We start from the raw sequence: 13,599 nt of genomic DNA, 5'->3' as shown, positions 1-13,599 counted from the left end.
ATTTCCAATAAACATATCAATTACATGCATCATACCTTAATGATCGTCTACATGAAAATAAAATTATTTAAACCTAACATTTGGGCCATGGCAGAGAATGGCTTTTGTATAGGTATTAGCCTAATGGCTTTCAAGAGACCTTTTTCACAGCAGCCATTTTGACATGATACAGTAGGGTAAATACAGGTGTTACCAATGACCCCAATTAAGGTTTCATTACACTAAGTGTAGCAGAACCTTCCCACTGCACAATAGCATCCCCCTGAATCTGTTTGACCTGAATGGAACTGAACCCAACTTAATATCACTGGTGACACCTGTGTTTACCCTACTATTTCACGTCAAAATGGTTGCTGTGAAAAAGGTCTATAATTTGCTTTTAAAAGCTTCTAGCTCTGCCTGTGACCGTAATTATTACTTACTGCGTGTTAGGGAGGTGTTGAGGGAAGAAATTACTTGGCAATGTGCAGCAGGAGGGAAAAATGTGGATTTAATCTGAATTGCGGGAATTGTAGTTTTGGGACTTTCTTAGCTCCACTATCTTTGAAAAGGAGCAACATGTCGATAATATAAACATCCACCTGGGCAGGAATAAGTAAAACACCGGACAGTGTAAAGGTGAGTACACCTCCCTCCAGAGTTACCAGGGGTTGCACTCATTCAAAAGCAAGTACAGAACACCGACTTCAAATCCCAGAATGCTTTGCGCGCAGCGAGTTCCTTCTGGTAGTTGTAGTCCGTCAAACGTCGTTTCCGTGTATCTAGCCGACGTTTAGGTGGTGGAATCTGCTCTGCAAAGACAAACACATGTGAAATTATTGATCAGGTAGGGCACACAGTTTATTCTGTCGGCTCCCGCCTTTTGAACTTGTCGATCGCATTAAAAATGTCCATTCATTTCTCACGGTTAGTCCTTTTTTTGTTTAGTTTTTTTTTTTTGTGTCCGTTAATACAGAAGCTACAACCAGTGTGCAAAATCAGCGCTTACATGGCGATGCATTTCCTTTTGTTCAGCTAGCTTATGTGTAGAAATACAGAAGGCACAGTTGTCAGAAATGTAAAAGTCATTTGAAACAAACAGTGAGTGAAAGGGTTCATTAAGCTTGGCTCCATATCTGTTTCCTATTTTAGACTCACACTGCAGCTACACAACCACACTCGACACGTCGGCATTTATTTTAGCCAGTGTAGGTGAAGTTATACATTTATCCGCTGTATGGTTAGCTGTACAAATATATATATAACCTGTAGGTTGTATTAGCATTTAGCTACGTTACTTAGCATTAGCGTTAGGCTTGTCGCAGTAACGTTGTTTACATCCGGTAATGCAGGTCTGTTGGCTAATTTGCATGGCAGTGTTTGAGTTCAGGGCAGGCAGATCTGCTGAGTAACTAGAGTCCGTCTGCTGCACATTAACTACTGAATAAAAGATCATTTTATGTAACCTGAATTAAAGTGTTAGAGAAGAGTGTGAGCGTCAGCTGGTCCTGTCACTAACTGGATTGTGTTGTGTCTCACAGGGTTGTGTGAATTTATGGAAACATGTCAAAGAAACGGGGCAGGTAGGTTCACCACTCTTCTGACTAGAATACTTCACTGTGCAGCTCGAATGGATGCAGGAAATACTCCTAATAACTTGTCATAACGACTTTAATCCCAGTGTTTATAGCTTTCCCCTTGAGTTCAACCTCAGTTTAGTGGCTTTAAACCTAAATTAAATATTATCCCAAAACTGTTTGACATATGTTTTATTATTTACTAACTTGTTTCAGCTCTTCACTAAAGCCGATTCAAATTCAGACTGAGGGGGTTACATTGAATGGGTTTTTGTAACGCGTCACTTTATTTTGTGATCTGTTGTTTGTAATTCAGTCTGGCAAATGTTCTTCTGTACTTGAATGATAATTAAACATAATGTTGTGTGTGATAGGGCTGTGTTTGTAATGATAAAAGGCACATCATAAACAGTACTGACACTATTGATAAGCTAAAGTAGTTATTGTACAGTACTGTTGGCTCAGATAACTCTTTACAGTGAGTGTTTATTGAGTTTGTTTGTGTCAGTAATGGCATATTTAGAGGCAGTAATCAGTGGGAAGATGACTAAACATGACATATTGGTTAATTGGTTAAGCTGTAACACTTTAAGGTGGAGGCACTTGTGGGTATTACTACAGGCTATGACAGGCTCTCTTCCTTGTGTGCATATGTAACATTTCTGTAGAATAGAGTCCTCTGTTTGTAGCAACTGTACACATGTGGCACCGTGGATGTTTGCTAAAGGCACAGTACCAGTTCATTTTATGTCTCCTCCTCAGTCAAACCAAATAACCAGACACTAATATTGATTGAATAGCTCATAAAGTACCTCAACAAGTTCATCCAACTTTCAATCTACAGCTTATACTAATATGGATCCTATTCACTCCATGCTCACAGGAAGCGTAGCAGTGGAGAGCTGAGTGAGAGCTCGGCGTCGACCCTGAGCCCAGACCCTGACAACCTGCTGGGTCGCAGGATTCAGCACACCTGGAGGGAGAAGGGCAACGTGACCAAGTGGAAAGGCACCGTTCTGGAGCGCCTAACTGTGAACAGCTCCCTCTACATGGTCAAATATGACGGCTTTGATTGCGTGTACGGCATCGAGCTCTTCAAAGATAGCCGGGTGTCCAACCTGCAGGTGTTGGCAGAGAAAGTCGGTGAGTGCGACAACGTCTCTCTTTAATCGTGGACATTTGCTTTGCTTTCTGCATTTTGTAAACAGTAATGTATTAAGACGTTGTGTGTTGACTGCTTTTGTCACACTTGATCATTTATGCTGTGTGTTTCTCCGTCCCTCAGGGATCACCTTGCAATCAAACAAGGTGTTGGTGTTTTTCTCTCAATGTTCTTCTCATGTGGTGACTATTGTTGTTAGGACTAACTCCCCAGTTCTTCTTTTGTTTATTCTGATACTAATACGCCTGTTGTGGCTGACAGAAAATATCAGGCTCTCACAAGTACCACCATTACGACCAGTGTTAAAATACAGTAGCATAGGCCGACCCTATTCAGCTACGAACAGTTCACACAGGAGGCAGGTTTATTCCTAATAAGAAGATTCTGAATTGTTGACTGTTGTTGAATCCTAAACGAAGAACCAGAGCTAATGTGGTGGGAAAGTGGTACTCCTGGTTCACACTTCTCTTGCTTATAGTTCCTGTTTGTGGTGTTTTTGAACCGTTCAATTCTTGCGAACTCACTTTAGCTTGTAACTAATCATGGATGTATGTGTATAGTACGTGCATGAATGTTGATATTGAAACAAAATATGACAGGAAATACAGAACTTATTTTAAATTACATTTCAGTGATCTCATAGTTTTAGTATTTTCATTTAAGATGTTGAAGTGCATGAGGAAGTTATTTACGTAAGAATGTGATGGGTTATCATTTGAAATGAGCCACTTCAGTCCAATCGATGCTGATTAATTATATCCGATACATCATTCAATCTTTTTTATTCTGGTCACCTAAAAACATTTCATTACTTCAGGGAGCTATTGTTAAGCTGATATTAAGCAAAACCGATAGCCTGTCAAGGGTTTTTGTATATTTTATTGGTGCTTTGTCAGCACTGTAAGATAATATAATATTTTAATCTCCTTATATAATGTGTCATTTGGGATCTATAACGTTTTCCAGTTAACGTGCTTATAAAAAATGTCTTCTTCCTGCAGTGAACAATAAGATCAAGGTGCCTCCCGGGGCGGAGGAGCTGGTGGGCCGAGCTGTGGAGCATCTGTTTGAGAAGGAGGACGGTGAGAAAAATGAGTGGCGAGGCATGGTGCTGTCCCGAGCCCCCATCATGACCCACTGGTATTACATCACGTACGAGAAGGACCCGGTGCTGTACATGTACCAACTGTGGGATGACTATAAAGACGGAGATCTACGCGTCCTGCCCGAATCAGGTACGGTAACCAGAGCTTTATTGTTTGTGTGCATAAAACTGTCAGCGTATCAAATTTTACATAATCTGGAAAGGTGGGAGAAAAAGAACAGAACAACATTACAAAAACAAATTTCTATGCTCCCTTTTTTACAGAACATTTTGTGCAGGTTTTCTGCTTGATTCAATAGTAAAAGAGCTGGTAGGGGTTAAGGTTCGGCTTCAAATTGTAGATAATTTACTGGCTTAACCTTGAAGTTGTTTTGCAAATGTTTAAACTTTGGCTGCTTAAAAATGATAGAAAAAGAAATCGCACACGCTTCTGTTACATTGGTCTTATTTTGGCTGTTGTTTATCTGTCCGTCCTCCAGAAAACAAACATCTGCTGCCAGCAGACAGGAAGCCGGGTGAGGAGCCAGAGAGCCTTGTGGGTAAACAGGTGGAGTACGTCACAGATAACGGTCTAAAGAGGACGGGCTTGGTCATCTACCAGGTCCCAGCTAAGCCCACCGTGTACTACATCAAATATGACGATGATGTCCACATCCACGTCTACGATCTGGTGAAGACCACCTAGTACTGACTGTCTGGTTTCATCTCCAGCTGAAGGCTCACCTCTGACCCGACCTGTCATTACCTGTTAAAGTGTTTCAGTTTTCCTCCAGTGCGAGGCGATGTGCCGAAGATCAAAAGCCCCGGTCTTTTTTTTTTTTTTTTTGGCCTCCAGAAGCTTGTTTCATTCTCACATTACAAGACACGTTGGTTTTTGATTCCCCAATTTTAATTTGACCTTAATATATGACTATAAGGTTGTTTTCAGTGTAAATAAAGCAGGTCTGAGACCGTTGTATAGCCCAGCAGATGAAATGGAGCCTAGACGTTTGTTTTGGTTGAATTACACTTGTATAGTGCAACTTTCAAACTCCAAATTCATACTTTTTGTAAGCAACACATCAAACTAAAAGAGTTCAGCTTTCTTACCTATACCTCCGTGTTTTACTCGTATTTCATTTCACTTTTATATGCCTGTGCTATTTATTTCATCTGGAATATCTGGCTGTGCTGCTGGTAACATTTTGACAAAACGTGTCTGCTGTGCTTTCATGTGTCACTGGGTAGGCCTCAGTTTGTTGAATATAGAAGTAATATTCATTTGACCAGTGTGCTTATTTTACCATCACAGTGAACTCCATTTCAGTTGAAGTGTATAGGCATCGACGAGACCTGACTGTCTCACAACATGGATTAAAAAAAAGAAAGATTATTCTAAAAAAAAAAAAAAAAAAGTCATGTATCATATTTCTGTTTTATTTTAATCATGTAAACTGCAAGTTTTCTACATTATAATAATATATGAAAAAGACTGGTGTTGATGTCGAGTTGTTTCAACAGTGTTTGTGCTACACACTATTTATGTAGTTCAAATTGGCCACCAACATTGTTTAGTTTTTTGGACTTAATATTATTTGCCAAAAATGAATGATGTGATATCATATATTTAGGCCTTGAAATATTGTTCATTGTGACCCTAAATATGTTTTGTTCTGTAAATATAATCTGAGACATTTTTATGAACGTAAAAAAAACAAAAGCTGCTTGAAAATTATTTTCTCGTCCAGTTATTGTGCTGTTTGTGTTGCAGTGGATATTTTCTTTCATCATGGTTGTAAAAGGTACAATACACGCATTTAATCAAACAGTTAACACGATTTTACCTGATTAGGCCCCTGAGCAACTCTATAATATATAGAATAGGCTTGCATAGTATACTGAAAAGGAAATAATGACATGATGTCCTTGTGTTTGACTAACACTTGAAGCTATAATTCATTATCCAAGGTTAGGGTTATATGTCTTTATCTATATATTGCTGATATAGAATATAGAATTAAATTCAGGTCCAATGGTTGTATTGAAAACATAACAGAATGTGAAATCCCACTTTTATACAATTATATGAGCAGAGACGTCTCTCCTTGACCTCTCTGAATACAGTGAACACACAGGGACTCAGATACTCTACGCGTCATGAATATAAAGATATTTTTTTATAAAAGCACCCGTCTTCCTCTTTTAAATGCGCTAGGTCCAGTAACTCTACACATTAAATAAAATATATATTTTTGAAATTGATTATATGCCGTCCCCATCATCCCAAAACACTGTCATGTTATGAACAATATACACATCACATTACACATAACATTATGGGACAGAGGACAGTATGAAACATTTAACAACCTACTGTTAACATTGTGCGAAAAAGGTGGCTAATAGCTCAGGTGTGTTTTTGAAAGTAAAAGTAGTGCTGAGAAAACTCAATCGGCTCCCTGCATAAATATATAAATACAATATATAAAATCGACATTTTTTGCAAGAGGTGATCAGACCTTGACACATGCGAAGTTCCAGCATGCAGTGCAGGTTGATGTTTACACCTGCAAAACAAGAAACAGTTATCTCAGATTAGAGCAGGAGTCAGGAACTTTACAATGAAAACAGCAGCAAAATATATTTGAGCCTTTTAAAACAAATTAGTTCACTATTAAATTCTGTTTTCCTCCAAGACTTTTGTTTTCTTGGATTTAGAATTTATAGCTAGCCTAATACAAGAGCAGAATACAGAGGACAGGACATATGACCCACAGTTTAATGATGAAATGTTAAATTTTTGTGGAGAATGTAAGAATCACTTTAGGCCATAACAATGACAAATGAAAATAACTGTTATTTATCTCCATATATTTTTTTATCAAAGCCACAGGGAGCCACTGGAGAGGGGCTGAAGAGCCACATGTAGCTCTGAAGCCGCAGGTTGCCAACCCCTGGACTACAGGAAGGTCTGTGCTGCATGTAGACGTGAAAATGTTTCAGGTGTCAGAGGTGTTTTAGTTTTCTATTTGTCATTGTGGTGGATGCATTGCTGTGACCAAGTCAGAAACTCAGTCCTCAGCTCATATAGCTTATGTAACACGGACAGCAACACAATAACCCAGATAATATTGGTCTAAAACAGGCTAGTGGACATTAACAAAAAAAGTGAATCAGTGATGTCTGTCATACTTTAACAAGACTAGAGGTCTACAGCCACGCTAGCAGCTCAAGCTGTACTTTGACACAGTGGTGCTTAACACTAACATTAGCATGCTAACATAATAAACCGAAGTACTGGACCAGTTAAAATCTGAATCCGATGGTGGCGAACAGGCCCTACATTAAAAGACACAGGATTATCAGAGTAATTCAATTAATCCTTAGGGAAATATTAGTCTCTGTAACAAGTTTCAGTCTATCCATTCAATAGTCTTTTACACATTTCACTCAAATGTAGCGAATGTTAATTTTTCGCGTTTGTTTGAAATTTCATGGCAATCCATTTAATTATAGTTGTTGAGATATTCAGCCTGGCCTCACGTGGTGGACTAACCAACTGATGTTTTCATCTGGATCAAAACTTTGTTCACATGGCCCTAAGTTCCCTAACCCCTAACCCCAGTACTGAGGAACATGGGGCCGTTTGTGCCCGTTATGTGCCATTTAAATCTCGGGAATTACCCTTTTGTGGGACTAGAAGGACTAACAATAGGGTGTTACACCAAATCAAAAAAAAATCAGTATGTTGTGGTTCTCAAAGTAAAGTAACTCACAGGATAAAGCATGACTCAACATTTTCCCTCTAGTTCTGCTGCTTCACTTTTTTTTTAGCCAATTTTAATCAGATTCCTGATTAGCTTCTGCATTTAAAGGCCAATGAAATCAGTGGAGCAGAAACTATTAACTTACACAGTAGATAAATTCAGAATCATATAAACGTCTATTTATACAGCAGAAGACACTCTGTATAATCTAAACGTTATCATAATCCTTATTGATTACTTTATAATTCTGACTTGTGCTCCATAAAGTGGGCTATTAAAGCTGCAGGCAGCAGCCGCTATTTCCCATACAGTGCTGTAAACCATTTATCATCAACAAAGTGATGTTAGAGATGACCCTGCTTAGATATTTATAATTATTTAATGCCAAGCACAATCTGCCATGAGGTGGAGCTTATGTCTGAAAACAGGATTGATCTGTTCCTGTTCATCAAATGTCAGCTCCGCTTTGATGACGAGCAGACGTGTTCTCTCCTCATTCCTGCTCTTCCTCCTGTCCACACATGTAGCCACATGCTGACTGCTGACGGCCTCTCCCTCCCCCTGAGTCCCTCCGAGGTGCCAGGGTGCTGCTGACGGGTGCCAGTACAGACGGCGGGGGAACAGTTGGCATACCATCACGCCAGGCTGGGTGCCCAGATAGTAATAACAACGAGGAGGGAGTACATGCATTACACAAGGTCTGTGCTCTTGACAATGTGTCTGATGCAGTTTGTCACCTGTTGTGCACTTCCTTTTACACATCCATCACTATTTTCTATAATTTTCTTTCTTTTCGTATAAACCATCTGCCTGGACTCTTGGCAACAGCCTTTATTGTTCAGACATACTGCTTATAAACTCAAGTATCTTTGACTATGAATGCGTCTCTTCTCACAAGGTCAGAGTAGCTTTGATTCTTAATTCAGGACAAATAAAGGACCATATTTGTCTGGTTATGGCTGTGATGTGTGATTCTGTCCCAGTCCTTTGGGTGGCAGGAGTGCTTCGGGGCCCACAAAGCTGGACATGTAACAGGGGGCATGTTTTGTTCCCCTTCTTTGTGTACAGAACAAGGGACACAACCAGAGTGTATTATAAAATGGTCAAATTCAGTGCTCTTTAGGTGTTGAATTTATAGAGGCTCTTTCACACAAAAAAGAGGGATTAAGTGATAATTTGTATGTTCTGTATGGAGCTAAAACCAACAGTGAATCAGCCACCTTTTTACCAAACAGGCTGAGGTCTGTTTATGAGACTTTTTTTTTATGCATAACACTATTTATACCCTCACTCAAACATACAAAAGGTGGTTATTAGAGAATCCTCGGCTCAATTTTTTTTTTTGTGTGAGTTACATTATTACAGGACCTTCCTCTAAAACCTTGAAACTTTGTCTGCATTCTTATTGGCCAATAAACAAATGCACTTGACTCTTTTGTGTTGCTTAGCAACGCCAGCCAGTCCCTGGTTTTTATATATGAAAAACCAGCATGCTGCCAATCTGGAGACTTACATGGAGAGCAGTGTGAATGAGACCAGCCTCCGATGCATTTTTAATTAAAACGTTGCAAGCTTTTCTGACTGAAAGGGGCTGTAAGCATTGTCTGGGATCATTATTAACAGGAGATGGTGACATGATTGATTTTTTTCCCCATTCAATGTCAGTGAGAGATAAAGATGATTCATCATTTAAAATTTAACTTACGTGTTGGTTTGGTTTCAGCTTTGGATAAATTAAACAATCCTTACATTGATTTAATTTTATGTAAATTAAATGACTCTTTTACAAAAAAAGTGTTTCTTTCATTTGAGGTGGGTTTGACATTTCTGTTCAGAGCACCCTGTTTGTCATGCATAACAAAAATGGGGATCCTGTCAGGTCACTCATGCAGGTATCCTGGTAACAACAGAAAAAAGAAGAGTATATGTGGTGTGGTTTCATATTGTTAACGTCTGAAGCCTCAAGCCTTTTCCATTATTTTCATCCAGTCCTTTTAAATTCCCTTTTTCTTTTTTTTTTCCATTTTTCTCTTTACAAGTATTTGTGCTCACCTTCACTGCTCTTTATGCATTTAAGCACAGCTGGTAGATTTTTACATTATACTAAAGGATATTGATTGTTTTTTAATCGTGTCTGTTACTATATTTCTTCTTCTTTGTCAGTTAAATTTCCTCATCATCACCTCAGCATCAGCTGTTATACCAGCACTGGAGCAGAGAGCGGGATCTATCAGACTTGTATCTTTCCTGGCGCGTGAACATACCTCTCAGACTTCTCAGTGACTGTAGATATCTTATATTTGCTCAGGTCTGTTTACTGATATTAATCAAAGCTCAGGAAAAGGCTCTGCATCCACCCCATATACAGACCAAACACTGGCAGAGAAGTGTCATAAAAAGCAAGAGATCCTACAAAAGGGGATGGATCTTGTGTGTAAGGGACACATTCCTTAATTATTTCTCATCATAATGGGCCCCTAGCACTGCCACTAAGTTCACACTGAAGGCTTTCTTTGGCGCCATGCAGCAAAGCAATGTGTTCGTCAGCATCCAGAAAGTCACAAATGTTCAAACACTTCTTTTATTAATTAGGATGTTTACATTCATTGTTGGTTTTGTTATATCTTCACCAATCGCCACCCCAACACTGGGGAATTTACTCCCCTTCTTCATTCACCTCGTCCCTCATAACTCTGACACATACTGAAGAAACTACCAAAGCACTACAGGAAGCAAGTGTGCTATCCACTGTCCATGCAGTCACTTAAGTCCACAGAGGGATTTTGACCCCTCTTATTGATGGATGACGTGTGTTTAGTCCTCTAAGTACTGTTGCACATAGTAAAGTGTTAAGGCTTTCTGGCAGCAGGCCATCTTATCTAAGAGGAGTAATATGTGTGAGTGCAGAATGGAGTGTAGTTTGTAGGACACAGGAACAGGATAGACCAGAGTGCTTTGGGATCTCCTCAGCACCTAGTGTGTGTGGTGGTCAGTTTGGTACTGAGATGAGAAAAAAATGCAATAATACACATAGGAGGTTTACATTTGGGTTTTATTCCACCAATATGAAAGGCTAGAAAACAATGAACATTTAAATTAACAATGACATTTATGTAACATGATTGGACAGAAATTAAGTTTAGAATCAATGATTGGGAAGGAACTGAAATGAAGAATAGTGGGTTGTACCAGTGTGTTTTCTATAAAGTGTACTGCTGTATGCCATTATTACAGTATTTCCCTAAGGTTTTAGAGCACTTTTCATTCTAGGTGAATCACTTCCATGAATATCACCGCTTAAAATTATGCTTTTGATTGCATTTTTGCTACATTGCTGAACATTACGGCTATAGCCCATCACACAGGGGCATACAGGAAGGGATGAATCAGAACCTTTTAAGTGCAATTTTAAAAAGGGCAGCTTACATATTGTTGCAGCTGAATAAACAGGAAAACTCAGTTACAGTGGCAACATTAAAATGTGAACAAATTCTGAATTGAAGAGCTGGTGTAGGTTAAAGCTGATGTAGACTGAAGAGCTCTGCTTGTGCTGAGAGGCAGACTGGGACTTGTTGTTCTTTGATCAGCGTCACAACAAAATCACTAGTCTTCCACTCAGCACTACCAACACTTTGCCAATGCATCCTCTCATTTCTCCACTCCTGCTGCTTCAATCTGTAATAAAAGGGGGGAAAAAACAACCTTGTAACACCACAGGGCCTTTATATACTTAAGCTTGAATCTTCCCTCCAATGTTCTTATGTTAAACATATCGATTTTTCATCGTCACCTATGCAGACTTCAGAGCTGCAGAGCATTTCAGGATGTGCATGTGTCTCAGGTGTTGCAGAGCGTCCGACCACTAGGCTAGAGGTGTGTTGATAGCTTGTGAACTTTAGATGTCTGAGATGGAAACACTACATGCAATTCCCATCTCTGTGTTTCCCTCAAACCATTTCTCTCTGAAGCCTGTTGACATTCCATCCTTCCTTTGTTGTTGTAATGCCAACCTTTCAGCTCCTCTCAAAAGAGGGAGACAGGAGGAGGAGGAGGAGGAGGAGGAGGAGGAGGGGAGGAACAGAGAGGATCACAGCACAGCACTTAGAATAAACGCTGTTCACCATATGCAATGAAACAGAAAGGAAGAAGAAGCTGTGCACAATTTGCAATCACACCCTATTTAGATTGACGAAATGTAAATGTAAACGCAGAACAGCAAACTCAATGATTTGTGTTTTCTTTCCAACAAGTCACATTTGCACTGAAAGGGAGAGGGGAGAGAAAAGAGACAGACAGATTGTCCTGCATCTCCAGTATGTTTTCTGAGCTGGTAGCTATGCAACAAGACTGGGAGTCAGTGGAAGAGGGGGGATGGGAAGATGGGGACAGTTTAGTTGAGAGGAAGGAAGGGAGGAAGGAAGGAAACAAGGAAGGAGGGAAAAGGGGGGTGTTCTTGAGTGCAAACTAGAGAAAAGAGGAGTGCTGAGCAGAGACAATACTCTATACAGACCAAGAGGAGACCCCAGAAGAGATAATCAATAATGTTCACTAAAGTCATTTTAATATAGTATTGATTAGAAATAAATTACTTCATCTGCTGCTGCTCTTTCAGGCTGATATTCAAGCATCTGCCACTCAAGCATCCGTCCAGTTCAGTTTCCAAACAGCAGGGACATTTGAATGCTGAGCATCAGGTTGTGTTAATATTCACTACACATGTCAACATGATTTTATAAAGCGACACATAAAGCTGTTATTCCGTCCAGATCGCGGCTGAAGAGAAGTGAGTAGCCCCTCGACAGTGGGAGCTGTCCAGTGTCTCGGTGCTGAATGACGCCCTACTTTTCCACGTCCATCTCCTTCCTCAGCATCTCGCCTCGATTCCGGCCCGGGAAAAAAAACATGCCACCTGTTGCTGCACCGAAGTTTTCTCTCAGGAGGTTATAAAGAGAAAAAAAGACCGCTGATATCTGGCAAATAATAACCTGCAGTAGCCCTGCTCCTCATCTGAAAGTAAGGTCAATTCTCCTTTTTTCCCTTCCTCAAATCACGGCAACATGACGACATGATAAACATTTTCCCCCAGGCGAGGCAGGAAGAGGAGGGAAGGGGGTTGTCATTTAATTTCCCGTAAGACGCAGTCGGGATTTGAACAGCTATTTTATTTTTATATGGCTCGAAGGTTGTTTTTTTTCCCTTTGCTTCATCATATTTGTTTTTCAACCCTGAAGTGCAAGGAAAAAAAAAAGGACAAGCAGATTTTTTGTGGAGCGAATAAACATTGCGAACACATGAATATCCTACAAATAAACAGCCTCACACTGCATACAAAGCCTATAAGTGATGGACTCACCGTGTGTCGACGGGAACAACAGGTGATGCCGACATAACGTTGTGCAGAGTGTGCTGGATGAGTAGCCAAGGCTGTTGGGGATTTTTTTTTTTCTATTGAAACCAGCCACGATCTGGAGCCTGTGCGCCCTCCCATCCGAGCTCCACGTAATGGTTATCATGATGTTACTGGGTAGGCTGGAGGAGAAAGATGGATCAGCGTGTTTATATACGTCTGCTGCTCGGGAGAAGACAAGGAGGAGGCGGGACGATGTGGAGTGACGACTGCGCGCAGGAGGCCAATTGACGTGGATTTTTTTTGCAGACCTCGTTAAGGGTGCGGCCCAAACCAGCAGCCAAAATACATTAAAAGAAGCTTAAGGATGTATATGAATAAAGCATATGGAAGCTGAGGATGTATATCGATGGAACATGCCTTTGTTTAAGGAAAGCTTGATGGCTGTAGGTCAGTTTTCTAACCTTGTGTCAGCGCGTAATTTTAATCAGATCGAGGAAACACCTCACACACACACACACACACACACACACACACACACACACACACACACAAAAAAGACCCTAAATTGAAATCATGTGTCTCAAGAGTGCAAAAGACTTCACCTGAGCACCTGTGGCTGACTGTGGTGAGGAGCTCAGATGTAATTGAATTAAACCTGAACTGTGAGATCAAGATTATGC

The 13,599-nt window shown here is 40.2% G+C and overlaps 1 protein-coding gene across 2 annotated transcripts; it reads left to right on the top strand.

The window, feature by feature from the left end:
- The first annotated feature begins 721 nt into the window (after nucleotides 1-721).
- On the top strand, nucleotides 722-5,537 carry LOC127366132 (spindlin-Z). 2 transcript variants are annotated; one of them, XM_051404898.1, is made up of 5 exons: nucleotides 722-826; nucleotides 1,521-1,562; nucleotides 2,440-2,699; nucleotides 3,720-3,953; nucleotides 4,303-5,537. In XM_051404898.1, exons 2-5 carry the CDS (start codon nucleotides 1,543-1,545, stop codon nucleotides 4,506-4,508), a joined length of 720 nt encoding a protein of 239 aa, XP_051260858.1. In that variant the 5' UTR covers nucleotides 722-826; nucleotides 1,521-1,542; the 3' UTR covers nucleotides 4,509-5,537. The 2 variants fall into 2 exon arrangements, with proteins under 2 accessions (XP_051260858.1, XP_051260866.1); XM_051404906.1 differs by having other exon boundaries at nucleotides 749-906.
- Nucleotides 5,538-13,599: the final 8,062 nt, after the last annotated feature.

The sequence above is a fragment of the Dicentrarchus labrax genome, unplaced genomic scaffold, assembly GCF_905237075.1.
Source record: "Dicentrarchus labrax unplaced genomic scaffold, dlabrax2021, whole genome shotgun sequence".
In the NCBI taxonomy this organism is placed as follows: Eukaryota; Metazoa; Chordata; class Actinopteri; family Moronidae; genus Dicentrarchus; species Dicentrarchus labrax.
This window is presented reverse-complemented; position numbering and strand designations above follow the sequence as displayed.

Excerpts from the sequence above, each read along its gene's own strand:
- LOC127366132 (XM_051404898.1), top strand. The coding sequence starts at position 1,543 with ATGTCAAAGAAACGGGGCAG. Across the intron at positions 1,563-2,439 it reads ATGTCAAAGAAACGGGGCAG|GAAGCGTAGCAGTGGAGAGC; the intron begins GTAGGTTCACCA and ends CCATGCTCACAG. Across the intron at positions 2,700-3,719 it reads GGTGTTGGCAGAGAAAGTCG|TGAACAATAAGATCAAGGTG; the intron begins GTGAGTGCGACA and ends TTCTTCCTGCAG.